Source organism: Manis pentadactyla, chromosome 15, assembly GCF_030020395.1.
Source record: "Manis pentadactyla isolate mManPen7 chromosome 15, mManPen7.hap1, whole genome shotgun sequence".
NCBI classification, from domain to species: Eukaryota; Metazoa; Chordata; class Mammalia; order Pholidota; family Manidae; genus Manis; species Manis pentadactyla.
The window spans coordinates 63,833,189-63,854,126 of record NC_080033.1 but is presented as its reverse complement, the minus strand read 5'-3'; the positions used below and the strand labels follow the sequence as shown (position 1 = coordinate 63,854,126).

The 20,938-nt window shown below is 42.1% G+C and overlaps 1 protein-coding gene across 1 annotated transcript in view; it reads right to left on the bottom strand.

The window, feature by feature from the left end:
- Positions 1-20,938, bottom strand: part of WWOX (WW domain containing oxidoreductase) — a 312,554-nt gene that overhangs the window by 239,949 nt on the left and 51,667 nt on the right. The window contains exon 5 of the mRNA XM_036909332.2: positions 14,113-14,219. Coding sequence (XP_036765227.2) covers positions 14,113-14,219 — 107 coding nt within the window. The remainder of the gene's footprint in view (positions 1-14,112; positions 14,220-20,938) is intronic.

Genomic DNA, 20,938 nt, shown 5'->3' with positions numbered 1-20,938 from the left:
TTGATTATTCAGAAAATCCTTTCCCATCATAAAATTCTACCATTTTATAACTACAGTATACCCAAAGGCCATCTGTTAACTGAACGTCATTCCTCCAAAAAGACAAATGACTTCACAAATTCATACATGAATTTCTCATTATTCTTGCATAAACTGGCTCACATCTTTGCTGCAGCCCCTAAAAGTAATGGCTAAAAGTTATACAAAACCCAATGGGTCATATATAACTAAAAACAACATCTTTAATTGAAGTATAGTTGATATATAATATTATGTTGGTTTTGAAGATACAACATAGTGATTTCACAATTATTCACATTATTAAAGAACTGAAATTTTACCATATACTTTAAAGTAATGTAGAATCTATTTCTGCTTTTCTCTGATGTCTCCCAAAAGCTGTCTGAGTTGGCAGGTCTGAAAGGATACCATAAACAGTGGCTCGAATCTACAATGTGACTATGATCACTAACATCACTGCCAAGAGCCCCAGATTTCCACCAATACTGCGAATTTACCCAGAGAATGAAAATAAACACTTAACCAGCTCTCAGCAACCCACATTTACAGACCAGACAAGCTGTGAACCATCTCAAACAGCAGGCAGTTCTAAAATGATCACTACTTATTTTGAAATGACTTTCTGGGTAGATTTACACTGTGAAAGGGTCTGGTTCTGTCTAACATGGAAATGCATTCCTATTCCCCAAGTACCTATCACTATCCATAAGACGGGGATCCAGAAGGTTCCAGATGGTGGGACAAATAATATGAAAGAAAGAGTCTTTGGAACCAAAACTTAGCAGGCTGCTTGACAACAAAAGATCTGTAGTCCCAGTCACATTAGCAACTGTCCAAGAAATAGAGACAATATGGGTTGGGCGCTGGCTGAGCTTTTGTGGGAATGAAAATAACAACATTTAAGAAGGGAACGTGCTAACAGGTCACAACCCAGGACTGTAGGGACTAAGGCCAGTGTGAGGCTCAATCTGCCCCATCAGAAGCGAGACCTGACCCCTTGTTTTGAGTCTAGAGCAGCCCGGCACGCAGGGGTAGCCTTACTAGATTCCTGGAATATCGGCTCTCAAGTAGCTCCCTTAGACTTCCCATTCTCTCTCCTTGTTTATATCTGCTCCTCTGGCATAATTATTAAGAGCCAGTTCCTTTAGCTCTCAACATTTCCTGGTCTGAACAATAAATTGTCTGATCATCCTGCTCCTGAGAGGGGGTTGCAGATAAGTAAACACATTTCTATTTTCATGGAGTCTCTAGGCATGAAGAACGTTTTCCCCCGCAATTTGTTAAAGGTTCTCTGAGCAGGGAACATTGGAAGGGGTGATTAGTTTTGTCCTACAGAACTCCACTGACGGATTTAAAAGTATTCCTTGAATGTCAGGATATAAGCAACTATATTCTGCATCCTTCTCTTTGACTCCGGCTCACAGCTGCCGCTTTCACCAATCAGCTGACCCAGGGCACAGCTAACGGTGTCTCTGGCCTCCCCGCTGCCCCTCTCTACTGCGGTCTGAGTATCTGTCCTCCGGCATCACCAGGTGTGGATGGCATCACTCCCACTTGGATCCGTCAGTGGCTGCCAGGACCTGGAGAAGAAAGGCCCTTCTCCTAATAGAACAGAGTCCAAGGCTCTGAATGATCTGACTTTCAATGGCAGCACAACACCCACACCTGACTATTCACCCTCTTCAGGACGTGCCCTCCTGCTCTGCTCACGCTCCTCTTCCCACAGGAAATGCCCTGGCCATCTGTGCTGACCACACCCTGCCACGCCTCCTTCTTCAAGGATCGTGCTCTGGAGCACATAGGGAAAACGCTGATCGATCCTGAGTAGCTGGAGTGCCAGGCTAACCATGCTCACACCAGGCTCTGCCATGGGCTTCCATTTGGAGCTGTCACCTCACTTGTCAAGTCCCTGAGGGTAATGAATGGCAACATTCTAAACTGTCTCCTACCACCCTCTATACTGAGCACATAATGGAGGTTTAATAAATACCTGTACCATTTTTTTTTAATCTGAACATCTTTGGGCTAGTTGGTGAACTAGGTTGTGAGAACATTTGATTTTTTTAAGCTAAGATAAAAATCTATACCTATTCTTTCATTAAAATAAAAAATAAAATAAAATAGCATGAGAGCTGTAGATTGGTGCTTCTCAACTTTTGCATCTATCAGAATCTCTGGGAAGGACTGCCAGACACAGACTGCTGGGCCCCACCTCCAGAAACTCTGGTCCCGGAAGTCTCCCGTGGGGCCCAAGAACTGGCATCGCAAACAAGTTCTCGGGTGACATTAGTGCTGCCTGTCAGGGACCCCACTGTGAGTAGCACTGTGGAAGCTTCCATGGCACAGGAAACCACAGGGATTAATCAGTGAAATGCTACTGAGACCATTACAGATGTGTCCTATCCTTTCCTGCCTTAAAAATAGCACCCTGCCAGCCCCCTTTCCATTTTTGGCTGCATATTGCTTACAATTTGATGTAGATTTTAGGCATCCTGTAATTCATCAACTAATTCTCTCCTGGCTACACATTCCAAGTAATTACTAAGTTCAGCAATAACTTATTCTTTCTGCTCCAGCACCTGCATTTCATTTGTTTATTTTCCCAAAGTCATAAATCTGAAAGGCTGTCAAAGTGCCATAATATTAGTACAATAATCAAAGTTAATTAATCCCTCTCAATAAACAACAACAAAGCTATTACAAAGACGCACTGAAGTCTCTCCCAGCCACCCAGTTTACAGATCACATTGTAGCTGGAACAATTAGAATCTGGGCATTGCCGGGGATTTGAGTGCAGTGTTCTTCAGCCATTTCAAAGGGAAGTGTACTCTTCATCTGTACTGATTCACTAACTCCAGGGAAGGCAAAGTGGGTCTGGGCTCCACATCTGCTGCCTGCTGAAGGACACCAAAGAGGACAGAGTTCTCCCCAGCTGCCAAGCCTTACCAGGCACATCCCAAACTCCAATAATATAAGAGTGACAGAGGTTGCAAAGAAATGAGAGGGGCCAGCCTCATTGCCAACTTTTAGCATTCGATATCTTCAATAACTTCGGATTTATTACTTAGGGAATTTGAGAGATACATTAGTTGGGCTCTGATGAGAAGGACAGCCTAGTGGAACTCAGAGGGCAGAACCAGGGCTGGTGGGTAGAAGATGCACGATGGAAGATTCTGCTTTCAATATATAAAGGAGAAATTCTAGTTAAGAGGTGTGCAGAAATAGGATGGGCTGCCTTGGGAGGGCAAAACTTACCCATCATTGAAAGTCTAAGCCAAAGCCAGATGATATCTGTTCTGGGGTGCTGCATAAGTGGTGTGCACACTGACAGAGGTCAGAGAAGGTGACCTGGATGGTGAATGCAACCCTAAGAACCTGAAACTCCATTCATTCAGAGGCACTCACTCGGTGAGACCTCATGTCTTGTCCTTTGAACCCACTGTTCAGTGTCTCTCAGAGATCCTGCCCCCCGTGAGGCCATGACCCTGGTGCTTGTTACCCATGGCTGAGTAGCAAATTTCTCCGAAGTGTAGTGGCTTAAAACAGCACTTTGGATCTCACCAGGTTCCCACAGGTCAGGAATCCTGAGGGGTTCTGACTTGAGATCTCTCATGAGGTTGCCGCCCGTCTGCCAGTCTCAGTCTGCAGGCTTGACGAGGCTGGAGGACTCCCGGAGGCTCTCAGGAGGCTCCCGGCTGGGGGCCTCCCCACTGGAATGCTCGTGGGTCCTCACAGCATGGCAGCTGGCTTCCCCTGACATGAGTGATCCAAGACAGTAAGCGAGGAGGAAGCCACAGGCCTTTATGGCCTTTCCTGGAAGTCACATGCCATCATTTCTGCCACCTTCTATGCAGGAAGAGTGGGTCACTAAGTGCAGTCCACACTCAAGGGCAGGAGAATCAGACTCCACCTCCTTAAGGAGGTGTATCAGAGAATCTGGGGACAGACTGCAAAACCACCAGACACTTCGAAGGCTTCCTTTCTCAGGGTCTTCCGAAGCTAGTGACATTTGCATCCTTGGTTTACCAACACTGGGGATGAGTTTCAGGTGAGTCTGGGGCAGAGCATGGTTCTGGCAGCTCCGCTTCTCTCCCCCCACCAACCCCAGCCTCTCTGAAAGGTCAGCCAGCATCACACCAGGGCATGGGCACCAGGGGCATGGACGGTCACCTCCCAGCCCCTAGAGACAGAAGGCGCCGCCCCTGCCCCCCTTACCTCAGCTCATCTCAGCATTAACTGACCTACTGATGGGATGCTGAGGAGGGGCTTGGCTCTTTCCTAGTGATCTGAACAGTTATTTAAAACAAAACAAAACAAAAAGGGAAGAAGAGGAAACACACTTCTAACAAGATTTCTGGGAGTACTTGCATAATTCAGGGAAATGCATTAAACAAGTCAGCCTCTCCTAAAGCTACTGTTTTCTGAGTCATTATGCCAGGCTCCATACAAGAGCGTATATGTCTTTTGGGACTCCATATCCAACGCCTGGGAGCAGGGGGCTCCCCACACCAACAAACAATTCTCATGCACCAGCAGGGCATCCAAGAATTCGGCTCAATTCTGACACTATCTACCTGGAAATAGCATCAGATGCCACAGGTTAAGGTTTAGTACTACCAGACTGTTCCCCACCCCTACTTTAGACAGCAGTCAGAAGCCCAGGTAACAGCCAAGTGGCTATAAATCAGAGATTCCCACAAACCCCTTCTCAGGTTTGATTAATTTGCTAGAGTGGCCCACAGAACTCAGAGGAACATTTAACTTACTAGATCGCCAGTTTATTATAAGAGGATATCACTCAGGAACAGGCAAACGGAACAGATACACAAGGCGAGGCATGGGGAAAAGGGTGCAGACGCCCCAGATCCCCTCCAGCAGCGCCAGCCCATGTGGCCGCCAGCCTCAGAGCTCTCCAAACCCTGAACTTTGGGTTTTTACAGAGGCTTCATTACATGGGCATAATTGATTAAATCACAGGCCACTGGTGACTGGACCCGATCTCCAGCCCCTCTCCCCTCCCCAAGGTCTGGGAGTGGGACTGTAAGTTCTAACCCTCTAATCAAAGGGTGGGCTCCCTTGGAAACTGCCCCCATCCTTAGGTGGGGGTCCAAAAGTACCTCATTAACATAACAAAAGCCACCTCTATTGCTCTCTTCACTTAGGAAATTTCAAGGGTTTTAGATGCTCTGTGCCAGAAACCAGGCAATGACCACATACATATTCTCATTTTACCTCACAATATCACAGTGTGTGTTATTTCACTTCATCCTTACCAGGACCCTGAGAGTCATTATTTAGTACCATTTTGAAGGTAAACAAACTAAGGTTCAAAGAGATGATCGCATCTGCCCAAGGATACCCAGGAGAGTGTGTTTGAACCAGGATCCAACCCCAGGTGGGAATGGCTCTGAAGCTGGGGCTCCCTCTACTCCACCAGGCTGCCTCTATAAATTAAAAATTGGTCTTTTTAAAATACACGCTTAAAAGAAACCATAACCCATTCAGTGTGTGTGCCCCATTCTAAGACTGGCTGCCTCCACTATAGCTATCTCTCTGTACTTGTCCTTGCGTGGGAAGTTTTATTGTTTCTCCTCTCCATTTAATCTAACACCTGCTCTGTCTGAGAGTCTCTGTAAATGCCCCATAATAAATATGAAAAACAGTCTCAAGCACATTTTTTTCCCTTCTTAAATAATGGAGCCTAAATGCCTAGTGGCCAGGAATGGGCCTTTCAGCCATTGGCTGAATACTATCTGAAGACAAAATCCGTCTCTTCAAACTATGTCAAAATTGCTTAATAAGAACTCAGGGGAGCCTGTATTAATGGAAGGATGCACCTGCTTTGGGTTTCACATGACTGGGAGTGATGGTTTGGAGCTCGCCACCTATGTCTGACTTTCACTCTTTAAAACTCTGTGGTTAATCACAGCCCTCGTTATACAAAGGTTACAATGGTTATAAAGTTGGAAAAATTCAGTTCAAGACTGTGAGTGGTGGCCAGGAAAAACAAAAAAAAAAAAAAAAAAAACAAGACACAGACACAGTGATCAAAGACCCATGAGTAACACTCAAGACTAAGTCAGTGCAAAATTTTCGGAATAGGAAATGAAATGGAAAACGTAGAGGATAAGTACCACACACACCACACACAAGATTCAGGCATTCTGCAGGCAGAAAAGACTTAGAATATTTTAGCAACTGATTATGTCTATGAGAGGGATGAATAATTTATTATCTGACGAAGAATCTTTCCTGGGCCTATGACAAGAAAGGTCAAACAGGCAACTTAAGTAGAACAGTAAAGACACCATATACCACTTGAAATGGGGGTCTGGGGTAAAAACAGGGTCCCTTTGGTGAGGTGAGGTCCATCAGCTCCACCAGATCACAAAAAGGCCCCAGGAAGTTCTCTCTGCGAGGGCACCCCAGGTACTCCCAGACCATGAACAGAGAAATATTCTTATGTAAACATGCAAATCTCTATGAATACAAATTTTGGCTTAGTTCTTGAAAAGAGAGCCAGTCTTCTAATACAACACACACCAGGAATTTGGAGCAGGTAACAAGATGGCTTTGGAATCAGGCAAATATGGCTTCAAACCCTGGATACACCACGAGCTCCCAACTTTGGGAAAAAACCTTTTCCCCTCTTTAGCCCCCCAGTGCCTCATCTGCTAAATGGGTTTAACATGTGAACATAAATACTTAATTGTTAAATGCTAGGCACAGTGCCTTGAAGACACAAATATACATACCAAGCCCCAACTGCAGGAGCAGCAACAATATGACATTTTGCAAACAAAAATGTCCCGAGGGTGAACTCTGGAATTTATCTTTACCTGTATATGTGTGTGCTTATTGATTTAAGCAAGTAGTTTATACAGTCCCTGCTCGTTCACAGACTTATTTATACCATACTTTATTTATTGAAAATCCAATACTATACATAAAAATAATTTTTAAAGCAAAGAAATGAGGAACAAATCTAGCAGCTGATTTAGGATGAAATTTTCCCAATAATCTATACCTATTAATAATATTAATAGTTTTTATGTTTTTTTTGTTTAACTAAAGATCATTAAAAACAATAGGGATGAGCTCTATAACTTGTGATATGTTGGCTAGAATGGTAAACAGATCATCTTTTCCGAACCAGGTCGCTAGCTCAGACAGGCATAAAGCTTGTAAATCACACACCTCACCTGCTGCATGCCTCCCAACACGCCCACGCACACTGCAAAATAGAAGTCATACCCCAAAGGCCTTCAATTTGTAAATGTAAAAAAAGTATGGGATTAAGCTTTTATTATCAAAGGAGATTGGGAGGGATGGGATACATTTGAGGGAGCCTGAAAGTAGCTGAATTTCTCTCGTGGTTTGTAGATGTGCAAGTAATTCATTCTTGGCATCCTAGCCCATTACTCTTAATATCATGTCATGAAACACAGGGTGCTGGTATATACTAAAAGCACCGCAAAGTATCGAACCCATGTGCCTAATACACTGGTTGGTACCAAGTACTCCATATCTGGGAATAATGTAAAAATCACTATTTCCAATGTTTATCAATGAGACTGCAATATGACATAATGCTGTCAGCTTTCCACCTGCCTTCTCTTCAACTGGATAAACAGACCTGGTATCCACTCTATTGAAAACTAGAATAATTACAGCACGTCAGTCTCTCCAACATCAAACTGTGTGGCTACAATCAACGGAGCATGGGCCATCTCCCTAACACATGCATATTCCATTACCTCTGGCTAATAAATCTTTTCTTTTTACCCTCATCTCCCTGCTTTCTCAATAACCATTTTGATATAAACCATTGCTTGCTGTTCCTGATGACTGATCCCTTAATCATCTTTCCCAAATATATGCAAAGTGTATTTCTTTGTAAATACAAAAGAAAAGGCAATCTCATAAATAATTAAGATGGCTTTTCAAATGACAGTTGAGTGCTAATATGAGCTCCACTGGAAAATACTAATCAACAAACTAAATACACATCTAATAAAATGTAGGAGTCGAGACATATGAAGACAGAAAAGGAATACATTGCAGCTCTTCTTGAGTCACGGTGATAAACACCCTCCCGATGCCTCCTCGTTCAGCCACTTGGGGAGGTTAGGAAGAGTAAGCATCATTTTGTACTTTCGTGTACAAATAAGAAATTATTATTATTGTTATTAATAGCAGCAGGTAACATTTAATTAAACATTCAATCTATCCCCAGCAATGTGATAAATACTATATATACACACAGGCAATGCCTTTGACACTCACAGCCAGCTGTATCTCCTGGCACAGAGACTGTTACTTGGATTTTAACAGTTGAAGAAAGAAGGTTAGAGAAGTTAAGGAACTTGCCCAAGGGCACAGGATGTCTGTTTCTAACTGCTGGTTATAACGCAGCACATTTTATAGCAGTGGTTACCAATCTGAGATAGTTTGCTCCCCATCAGCTCAGGAGGCATCCTGAGGACCACCCAGCTGGCCTTCTCTGAACCTCTTGGGAATCCTGGTGAAATAACCCTGAGAAAATGTGAGCCTCTGAGCTGGACCCCTACTGCATTCTCCTGGCCAGCGGCCTGCCACCCTAACCAGTCTCTAAGGAAGACTGGAGGCCTAGACCAAAGAAGACAAGCTAGAAAAGCTTGGGCTCAAAGTCTTCCTTGGGGACCAAAGCTTCTCACCAAACTAATGATACACTGGGTCCCACCTCCCTTATGATGGGGGCATAGGTCCGAGACACATTCTGGGCATCGGGAGTGGATAGCACAGGAACACCAAGAGGCCACCAGCCCCTCCTCCCACGCCAGCCCCCTTCTGCCCAGCTCACCGGGTATCTCAATGCCTCACAGATGCTGCAGCTTCAGAACACCCCCGGGTCCCCATTTCACTAGGGGCAGCCCCCACGGACACTCTTACAGTACTTCCTCGTGCACTCTTCACCTGATAAGGGCCTGGCACACAAGAGGCGGGTTGGCACTCGGCACGCTCTCAGCCCCACCTCTGACCCGGCCGTGGCCCCACGCCACCCCTCCTTCACACGGTCAGTAGGCAGGTGGGTGGTGCCAGCCCTTCTGTGCCAGCTCCATTCAGCTGCCTTCCTCCCAGGACCAGAAGCCCGAGATCCCAAGTTTTAAGAAACTAAAATTTAGAAACTGTAATAAGGTGAGAGGAAGAAGGAAAGGGGAGCCCCCCTTAGGCCTTTCAAGAGCCCCACACTGGGATGCTGCGGTCTTGTTGTGGCTATTTATAAAACTCATATTGACATGTAATCAGCTATTGTTCTTTACATACAATGCCCCTAGGAGGTCCTCAGATCCCTGAATGGAGAGAGGGACAGGCCACACCTCCACGAACAGAGCAACAGAGGTCCCCTCCAGCAAGTCTCACTGAGTACGGGAAGTATGAAGCCCAGCACCTCAGGGATTCAGGCACGCCTACCGGTGTCCCAGACTCGGAGCTCCCATGGAATCCCAACACACAGTCGGTGCTGCTCAATAAAGGAGAAACCTGCCCCTCCTAAAAACAGGAAGGTAAACTTCCTCCTCAGCCAGCCATATGAGCTCCCTGGAATACCCAGGAAAAAAATCAGGTGTTTGCTGTAGAGGTGGGACCCTAGTCTGTGGTCCACTTACGTTAGTGAATGCGGTGGACCATGTCCTCCTAAGATGAACCCTTAACAGCTTAGGCAGGAACCCCATTTCCAAATACTCTTTATTTACATGTGATTGGGGCCTGGTGGGCCTCCCTCTGCCCCTCCTTTTTAAATTAGCCTAAATGGATCAGCCTTTTAAGAGGGTGGTTTACTTCTACAGCATCCATGTTACCCAGTTTTAATTGTTTTCCATTCTTCTCTTATTTCTAACTTTGGAGCATCCAAAACATCTCAGCAGGAGGGCATTTTCCCATGAAATAATTATTATTAGAAGTAATTACATATAGGCTCTTAATATTCCACATGGAATATGTTTTCATTTAAGTTATATTTTACTAAATAGCTAGAACTCTCCAAAAGTGGTTTGAGAACTCTATAAAGGATATTTTGAATGAAAAGGGATTGCTTAGACACTAAGGTAGATCAGAATTGCTTCCTCATAGAAATATGATTAATCCTGAAATTAATGGCTCAAACAGCATCTACCATTTCTGGAAGCCCAGCCTGACTGGTGCCGAATGCAGAAGCAAAACCAGGCTGGGGAGGGAGCAGACAGACTCTGTGTTTGCAGGGTTTGGAGGCCAAAATGGACCCGCCCCGCCAGGAGCCTGCTCCACACCCACCCACTACATGACGCTGGGCAAGTCCCTTCAACCTTAGGAGCCCTCCATTGGTTTTCCTGTAAAACAGAGAAAACCAGGCTTTTGCATCTCCCATAATGTGCCTTGCCTAGGACACAGCCCATGACGGGCACTCGTAAACAATGGTTTCAGATGCCCAATGGTGGGTATGAGAACAATGTTCCGCTGGCTTAAAGGCAGACATGAATGTTCTGAAACAAGGCAATTCTAGAATGTGCAGTGAAGGCAAGAAGAGAAAGACCGGGCAGGAAAGAACGAGCTGAGAAAGAAGGCACGACCTCCATCTCCAGAGCCGGGCTGAGAATGCCCGCAGAGCCTTGGCACCTGCAAGCCGGCACCAAGCCAAATGGCCCAAAGACTTGAGGGAGCTCCTGCTGCAACAAAAACCTCTGGATCATTTAGGGAATCTCCTGCGGGGTGCCAGTATGTCGCTGTACCCTCCCAGCTCCGTTACCGAAAGAATGCATCCAGATAAAGTATGCACACGCTCAAGCTGGCTAGCAGCTGGAAAAACTGGAGTTGATCAAACTGACCTTGAGAAATACAAGAAGATCGTGTTTAATGATGTGCCAGGTAAAAGCTCTGTGCAGAGAGGTGAGGTTAAAGAAGGGCCTGAAGGAAACCAGACCAGCACATACCGAGGGAGGACAAGTGAGGGGAGGGTGCAGGGACCCCAACTCAACACAGATCACCGAGGCAGGTTCCCACACACTCAGCGCTAATAGTGCAAAGATGTGAAATGGTAATGATGGCTCTTGGTGCTAAATCTGAACTTCCATAATCATAATCTAAAGGGGATGAGGAACATGGTACAATGGGATGCACAGAGAACTAGTGAACAGATAAAAGATGATAAAAGGGATGAATTTCTCTAGTCTACCACCAATAAAATCTGATTTAAACATTTGAAAAGCCATGTGAGTATTAGTTTTATTTTCGTTCCCACTGCCTTTTCTCATGTCCCTGACGGTGAGTATTTTTGGATAATTCTTTCTCTGGGAGCACAGTTTGCTCGTCAACTTCAAGTTATTATATGTAGAAGGAAATTATACAATGATGAATTCTGCCATCTGAGATGGACTCACAAGGACCCAATTATGGCTTAAAATGCAAGAAAGAGTAACTAAATGGGGGGGAAGTGCCCTTAAGATCTCCCTATTCGACCTTCTTTGTCAGAGATGAGGCAACTGAGATGCCAATAGATTAAGAGACTTGCTAAGGTCCCACTGTTAATTAGGGCACATCCAGGAATCTCTGTTCCAGGCATCAAACAACAGTTATAGTGGGATAAACACAGCTGAGTCTATTCTCATATTTAAGGAAAAAAGAAGATAATTTAAATGCATAAATAATTGCACTTCAGCATTATCTTCCAAGACTGGTTTAAACATTAGTATCAGTGCACAGTATGGTGACTATAGTGTCACTGTGGCCACTGGGATCTGATTTTTCTAGTTAAGTATAGCGCCAAATGGGCACAATTTTTACAAGTTAGACACACTTGGCTGCCAGACAGCAGGTACTCATCCACCCTGATAGCACAGACAGAGATCAGTTCCACACTACTAGGTGACGACTGGGAAACTGCTATCAAAATTTTACACATTCATGTTCTTTGAAGCAACAAATCCACTGCCAGGATTCTGCCCTATGGGTGTGCTCACAAAGGTATATGTCAAGAATGTTCATGGCAGCATATCTGAGACCCAATTTTGGATGAAAATGCAAGACACTGAACTTTAAGAGAGCATTGCTTATAAAAGCAAAACAATGCAAACAGAAAGGGAGACTGGTGAAGTAAACTATAGCATGAGCACGTGCTGGAACATTATACAGCAGTTAAAAACAGGAAGGTAGATCTACACGGACTGATAAGATCTGCTATGGTGTTAAGTGAAAAAAGTAAAGTACATAACAGTAAGAGTATGTTTGCTAATATATACAATCTTTTCCTGGAAGAATACACAAGAAATAGCCAATAAAATTCACCTTCCAAGAGAAGGACTGGGAGGGACTTTCACTATTTATTTTGTACCTTCCCATTCTGGATGACGATTCAAACCACATGCATATATTACCATTTTTTCTCCTTACACATCTCTAAAGATCACTGCTACACCACCTGATAGAGGTATTACTTTTTTAACTTTATTAGAGTTAGAATGATGCTAAAGTAATCAGGAAAGATCAGTCTCCGTTCTGTTTTTTTTAATTTAACTCAAAATTACGAATCCAGAGAACTCAAGACAAGGGATTATTTGAAATATAGTGGATTTGAAATATTTCATTTGATATATATGAGAAAGCAAAAATAAATCTTCTTTTTCTTGACTTCCAAAACTTCTCAGTCCAGAACATCAGACATTCTCCTAAACAAACCATGGTCTATTTCTCCAGATGTCAAGATATCCTCCATGGTGTTCAGAAAATGAAGACATTATCCAACCACCTTCACACTCCGCTCCCAGCAATGGGACTGTCTTCTCCTCCTGCACCTCCCAGGGCCATGGCAAGGGACCAGTCTGACCCTTCTCCCATCCTCTGCCTGGTCATTCTTGAGATCTCAGCTCAGTTACTTCTTTCTCAGGGACTCCAAATGCCCCAACTCCCTAATCAGCATTTTGGAGTACTACGTACTTCACAGTACCACATACCATCATATCTAGTTTACACTGATGTTTATGTTTCTTCGGTTAAATCTGACTTCCACTCTCGGCTGACTCCTCTAATGGCAGTTTTTCCTTGACAACAGCACCTGGTACCTATGATAGTGGCATATTTCATAAAGATGTGAATGAATGAAACAGTCTACACTTCATGCTGAAGCCATGTGATCATGTTAAAAAATCGATCAGCCTGTGTCACTCTCTGGCTCAACCCTCTAATGTGTTTCATCACTGACTCTGAAACCCTGCATGACACCCTCGGAGCACCTCTGCGACCTCCGCCCCTTCCATTCAGCTCCAGCCACGCTAGCCTCCCGCCTCCAGACACATTCCTACCTCTGTGCCTTTGCATATGCTCTTCCCACTGCTTTGAAAAGATCTCCCCAACATTGGCCCAGCTTATGGCTTTACTTTGTTCAGGTTGAGGATCACGTCACAGCTTTAGAAGGGGTATTTGCTGAAAAACCAATCTAAAATGGTCCACACTGCCGCTTTTCCTCTGTCACTCTACTTTATTGCCCTTTATCGCATTTACAAAAGCCTGGCATTATGTTAAATATTAAATTTAATTAGCTCTTAGGGTCTCTCTCCCACCTAGAAGGTAAGCCCATGAGGGCAGGGATTTTATTTTGTTGGGTATTGCCATATCCTTAGACCCAAGAGTGCTGCAGGCCTTCAATAAACATTTGTGCACAGACATAACAACACCGAAATATACACAGAGAGAGAAAAGCAAAAGGGAAAAACCAGAGACAGGGTTAAAGCCTGCTCCTTTCTCATCTTAAAAAACCATAAGTATAACAACCTCTTAGTTGCATACATGGCGCTAACCACATTTTTATTCTTCTTAATAAATGAGCTAAATGAGTAAATATTCTCCAGTCTCTGACTAATAAAGCAGATGACACTGACAATAAACTATAAACAAACGTGTATATAATGATGGCCTTGCTTGCCTGTTCACTCACCAAGTAAACAAAGTGACTATGACTTGAAAAATAAACAAAACATTATTCCAAGAGCAATAAACTTTATGTGCTATACTCAAATTTCCATGTGTTTTTCTAGTATGTGTATTTGATGATTAAAAAAGAAAAATAGGCAAGTGCTTGCTCACCCACTCTCCCAAAATGAGTGACACGGCTTCATCGGCTTTTGTCATATTCCTACAGGCCAGGATCACATGTGCACCATGGAGGGCAAACGACTTGGCAGTTTCAAACCCTATATTTAAAGGAAAGTCAACATTAGAAAACACAAACACAAAACATTAAGTCATGCTGAATGGCCTTCATTGAACACCACAGACATTAGCCTAGTGGTTCTCAACCACAGGTGATTTCACCCACTAGAAGATAGTTACAATGTCTACAGACAATTTCAGTGGCCACAGCTAGGGGTTGGGTGTTACTGGCATCAAGTGGATAAAGGCCAAGGATGTTACAAAATACCATACAAAGCACAGGACACACCCCACAGCAAAGAACCATCTGGGCCAAAAGGTCAAGCGTTGAGTTTAAGCGAACCCTAGGATTTGTATAGTGATTTCAGAGGCGAAGGCCACACTGGAGAAGAACTCGTGGCAGAGTCAGCAGTTTGACCACTGCTTAATAACAACCAGGTCCTGTGCTAAACATAACAAATAAGGATAGATAAAGACTTAAGACATGGTCTGGGAAAATCAAAAGGCCAAGAGAGGTGAGCAGGCATTTAGTGTTTCTGTACCCAGTGAAAATATCCTTCAAAAATAAAGTAACAAAATTTTTAAACAAACAAAAAGCTGACATCACCATCAGATCTACACCTCAGAAAATACTAAAGGATGTTCTTCAAGCAAGAAGAAAATGAACCTAGATAGAAATCTGGACATGCAGAATAACAAAGAGTAACATAAAGGGTAAATATATGGAAAAATTTTAAATGATAATAGTAATTTTAGAATCATATATATATAATTCTAAAATTCTATCATATATATATATATATATATATATATATATATATATATGATAATAGTGAGTTTTAGGATATATAGCAAGAATTACTATATGGATAATAACATATAACCTAGGAGGTGAGTACACGGGATTAAAGTATTCTAAGACCCTTGCATTACACAAGAAGGGTTAAAGTAATAATTTATATGAGATTTTACTAAGTCAAAAATGCAGTTTGTAATCGCTATGATCACCACTATGAGAATAGTAAAATAAAACATATTTAACAAACTAATAGGGGAAGTAGAATAAAAAGAAGACAACAAAGGAGAAAAAAGAAATATAAAACAAGTTAGATAAACAGTATAGCAAGCCCATAATAAGGTAGTATATTTAACAACAAATATATCTGTGATTACATTAAATATAAATGGATGAAAAACTGCACTCGAAAGACAAAGATCATCAGGCAAGGTAAAACACATACAAACAGTATGCTCCTTATAAAAGTATGTATGCTATGCTTTGCGTTCTTAAACACAAGGATAAAGTTAAAAGAATTAGTAAAAAATATACCATGCAAATATGAACCAAAATAAGTACTATAAGAGGAAAGGCTAAATATTTCATAACAGTAATTTCCAATCCTCCAGGAATATGTGACAATCCTAAGTTTATATGTGTGTGTGTGTGTGTGTGTGTGTGTGTGTGTGTGTATACACACACATATATACATATATGTCAAATCTGACAGAATTTGGAGAAATTCATAATCAGAGTGGAAAATTTTAACATATCAGTAACATAAAATACACAAATAGGAAGTATATGGAAGATTTGAATAATATAATTAATAAACTGGAAATAATTGAATATGCTAAAAACTGAACACAGCAGCAGAATGTACATTCAAGTACTTAGAGACTATTTATCAAAATTGACCATATACAAGACCAAAAGCAAGTCTCAATAAGTTTCAAAAGATTAAAATTGGAAAGTATGTTCTTTGACCACAATGGAATAAATTAGAAATCAATAACAAGATCTGAGGAAATCCCTCATCTAGAAACTAAGCAATACATTTTTAACTAATGTAGAGAAAATAAATGTTCCTATGGCCAAAATTCTCATCTGGCCCTGGTTGGCTTGCTCACTACACATGTGTGGGCAATACATTGTTATTGACTCTATGTACAGAGCTCTGCCCAGTGCTCTGGGTGGCATGACTGCAGAAGAGCAGAGACTGGAATGGTGGCAGCACCGAGGACAGAGACTGAGATGGCTGCAGGGGCAGAAGGTCCAGAGGCAGAGACCAGTTTGCTGCATGCAGACTTGCTCTGAGTGGATGGGATCCTAGTGATTAACCTTCCACCATGGGAATAAAGTTGGGTATTGTCATGCCAGTGGGTTTCAGCCCCAGGCAAGTTCACTATGGATTCAATGTGACCAAAGAAATGATAAGCAGAATGGTCTTGGGGTGAAAGGGTTATACCCAACTTTATTTCCATGGTGGCAGGTCAATCACTAAAATCTCATTCACTCAGAGTGAGTCTGCATGCAGCAAGCCAGTCTCTGCCTCTGGGACCCTCTGCCTGTAAGGCCATCCTCTGGGCCTCTGTCCTCGGCACAGCCACCACTCCAGCCTCTGCCCTGCTGCAGCCATGCCACTGTGTCACCCAGAGCAGGACTAGACTGGGCAAGACTCTTTATATAGTCAGTAACGATGCACTGCCCACACGTGTGTAGAGAGCTAGCCAACCAGGGCCAGGTGAGAATCCTGGCCACACAAAACTTCATTTTATCCACAGGTATAAACCCTTTCACCCCAAGAACGTTCCATTGTCATTTTTCAGTCCCATGGAATCCACAGTGAACTTGTCTGGAGCCGAAACCCTCTGGCAAGACAACTAAATAAAAACTTATGACCCAAAAATTACAATGAATATTAGAAAATATTTTAAACTGAATGATTATAAAAGTTCTACATATCAAAACTTATGGAACATGGCTAAAGCCATAGATAAAAGACAACCTATAGCCTTAAACATGTATATTAGAACAGAAGATATGCTAAGCATCCATTTAGCTAGGAAATTTTAAAAGCAGCTAATTAAACCTAAAGAAAGCATAATGAAAGTAATAAAAATAAAAGGAGAAAGTAATAAAAATAAAACAAATACTAAATACAGAGGAATGAAGAAGTCAAGAGTCATTTCCTTGAAATAATTAATAAAATTAATAGAGGGATAGCAATCAGAGAGAGAGCATGTGCACAGGGCACATGCTCAAAAGCACGAGCAAGCTCACAGATTATCAATATCACAGTGAATAAAAAGACATCACTACAGATCCCACGAACCCTAAAGAGATCTTAAGAAGATATGGTGAACAACTTTACAGAATAAATTTAAGGTATAGTTGAAAAAGACAAATTCCCACTGTGGGGAAAATGGAAGTTCCTGTGGCCAGGATCCTCACCTGACCCTAAACTACTTGATGATGTAACTGGCCTACTGCCAGGCCACTGCTTCCACACCTGTAGGCAATAAGCTGTTACTGACTGAGTCACTATATAAAGAGGTCTGCCCAGTGCTCTGCACAGAGACAGAGACAGAGACAGAGGTGGATTACAGACCTGTAGACTGCTGTACACAGATGTGATTCTAGTGCTCAACCCACCACCGTGAGAATAAAGCCAGGTATAAACCCTTTCACCCCAAGAATATTCCATTGTCATTTCTCAGTCTCACCAAATCCATAGTGAACTTTCCGAGGGCTGAAGTCCTCAGGCAAGACACCCAGAAAGACACTACTTAAAAACTGCTAGAAGAAGAGATAGAAAAAAATGAAACACTGTGTATACTGAAAGAAAATTCTCATGAGGAAAACTCCAGATCCATGTCTTGAGCAGTAAAGTTTACCAAACATTTGAAAAAAATGAAAACACAAGTGTTACATAAATTCTTCCACATGATAGAAAATGAAGAAAACTCAACTATTTTTTAAGGCTCAAGCACATTAGTCATTAGGGAAATGCAAATTATACTACGAGATACTACTACATACCTACTACGACAATGGCTAAATTTTTGTGTTAAAGTAATCACACCAAATGTTGGCAAGGATATGGAACAACTAGAACTTTTAACACACTATTGATATTAAGGAGGAGAGGACAGAGTAGGGGAGGAAAAGAGGGGGCAGTCTAGTTCCAGAGCTTGAACACAACACTACTGCTCCAAAGTGCAAAATAGCCTGGTCCACACAGAAAACCATATACAGTATGCTGCCACAACAAAGGAATCATTCTACTAGAGAAGGCAGCAATGTAATTCAACTAAAGACAGGTCAAATGACCATAGATTACTGTTTCCAAGATAATACAGTATGTATGAAAAGTCAGAGTATCCTCATCTTATTGAGATTGCCATGTGAAAGAATCTAGCAAAGTTCATTCACTCATACCACTTCCATATATCTAATCTTCATGGGGACCAGTCTATTCATACAAACTAAGTGCTCAAGGGAAGCCAGCAGAGAGTAGCAGAAAACTCAAACGTAGGAGTCTGATGCATTTGTGTTGAGTCCATCTCTAGCTATTTATAAGCTAAGGGGCCTAAGGCCATACTTTTAACCCATCAGAAACTCAGTTATTTTTGCTTAAAAAGGGGAGTAAGTAGTAAACATACACTAACAGGCTAACATAACCACAGTAGGTAGAAAATAAATGTTCGTTCTCAATTCTTTCCAAAATCCTTGGTGTAAAGTCCTATGCCTCCTCTCTGGTCTTTATGACCTACCAAACACAACACAGTCATGATGACTGAAAAATTAAAACTCTCTCCTAGGTCTGTCCCCAAGAGTAACCCAAGAGCTAACTGGCTTTAACATCAACAGAATTTGGCAAAATGAGCTACAAGATCCACTACTCCATTTGTCTGAAATAATGGCTCTGGAACAGACTTGGACCTCATTGCTAAGATAACTTGAGTTGTATTTCAGATCCTGCCAACTTCTGTATCCCAATATACTTATTTACTATCATCTATGGATAATCTCCTGTATTTGAATCTAATGTTAAAATAATGCACAAAGGATTTCAAATCTGAAATATTTAACATCCAAATATGTTTTGCCTCCCTCTTCGATGTGTGAAACTCTATCTTTGAGCCATTAGGCAGGAAGACAATAATCTGTAATTTACTCATTTTGCAACATGATGCCAATTTCACCCCTTATCACCGGTGAGCAAAAAGTACCTATATCATCTGGGAAAAGAGAGAGAAGTAAAACGTCAGGTTCTGTAGTCCAGCTTTCCAAAACTGGACCAGAGCAGGCACGGGAAGGAATCTTGCTGAGGGATGTACTACATCAATCAGGCTAATGAAATGCTGACAGCCATATGCAGGTAACAAGAAATGGCCAAAAATGACTTCCCTTGCCAACGCAGGACTTTGTATGTCCAGAAGACCCTGTGGAAAATGGTGGACTCTGTGGCCCTATGAAATTTCCAGATCAGAGCAATTATCAGAAATATTTTTGATCACATTTTCATCAGCAGTATAAAAAAGAAGAAATGCCACAGGGAAGTGGGGAAAGGAGGTGGACACCATGCCCAGGTCTCATTACAGGCCACCTTTTTAATGGACTGAGGGAGCATCAGTACGATGCAGGGCCAGGCAGGCTCCAGGGCTTTATTATCTAATTTACCAGGTTAACTGTAAGCTCCCAGAATCTGTGCCTTTTTCATCTCTGTACCTAACACCCAGTAGGATTCAATAAATAATTGCCAAAGGAATAAACGGCTCTTACAGATTGCTAATAGGCTACAATTCTGGACCATTTTAAAACAATCCAAGCTGTTTGGAACAAAACTGATGGTTAACAATGGATAAATATTAAAATATTGCAAAGATAGCACTCACTGTGGTTTTGAATGACACTACCTAGAAATCTGTGGGGGAAAAGCATGCCCTTCATCTATCAAAATTTATTTTCCTAAACAAACCTGTTAAGTCACGCTTTCTCGCTTGACAAAATAATCCACGGCAAAGGACTTTTTATTACCAAAAAGAACACATCTGACATGATGGCAGCAACAGGCTGCGGGCACAAGTTCGCAAGCTCTCTCCTTCAGATAATTCCCGACAGTAGGTACCGTTAAGCCATCTGTCCCTGTGTCGTGTAAAATTACGCTCTGGGTCTTAACATCTTCCTTTATCTAGGCAATGTGTTACACATTGCTAGTCCACTGCTAGATGGACAATTCCATTTTCTTATCTTTTTCAGTTGCCTTTGGAGCAAAAACAAAAGCATGGATATTTCAAAAGATGACGGTTTAACAGGAAGGACAATAACACTTTTATTGTAAACCATCTCTCCAGAGTGTGGAGTTTTATAAAAAATAAAAAATAAATAAAAAAAGTAAGTTTAATAATGCTACCTACTGCTCAAGTCCTGGAAAAGCTCATGAGAATAGCATCTCTCGCTCCCGTAATACTGTGGCTGATGACCAGTTTAATTAGCTAAATGTAGTAGCGCTAAGCCAATTCTGCACAGCGCCAAAGTTTGTGCAAAATAATGAAGGCAATGGTTTACTAAATTTAATAACCTGATTCATCTTATAAAAAATTAACTTTATGACAACGCTTAAATTGAACCGGCTTAAGTGCATGGAGGTGGCAAGAGTGTGTTCAGAAGAATATTTAAAGCTAATAATATAAAAGAAAATAACAGAAGACATTTTAAAACAATGGGTGGCATCAGTTTTCTAGCACTTGTTACATCTGATCCAACGGGAAAGTTAAGTGGCCGTGCAGGCTTAGTGTCTGGCTGTCTTGGGTCTCAAGCTTTGCACACAAACATTAAAGCACCATAAAAAGGAAAACATATATAGCAAAAAAATATTAAATAACTGCTTATCTTAACACTGGTTTTCATTCTCTAGAATACAGGTTACACTCCAACCCTTGACCTATTTTGCTTGGTTCACACATTTCCCTCCCT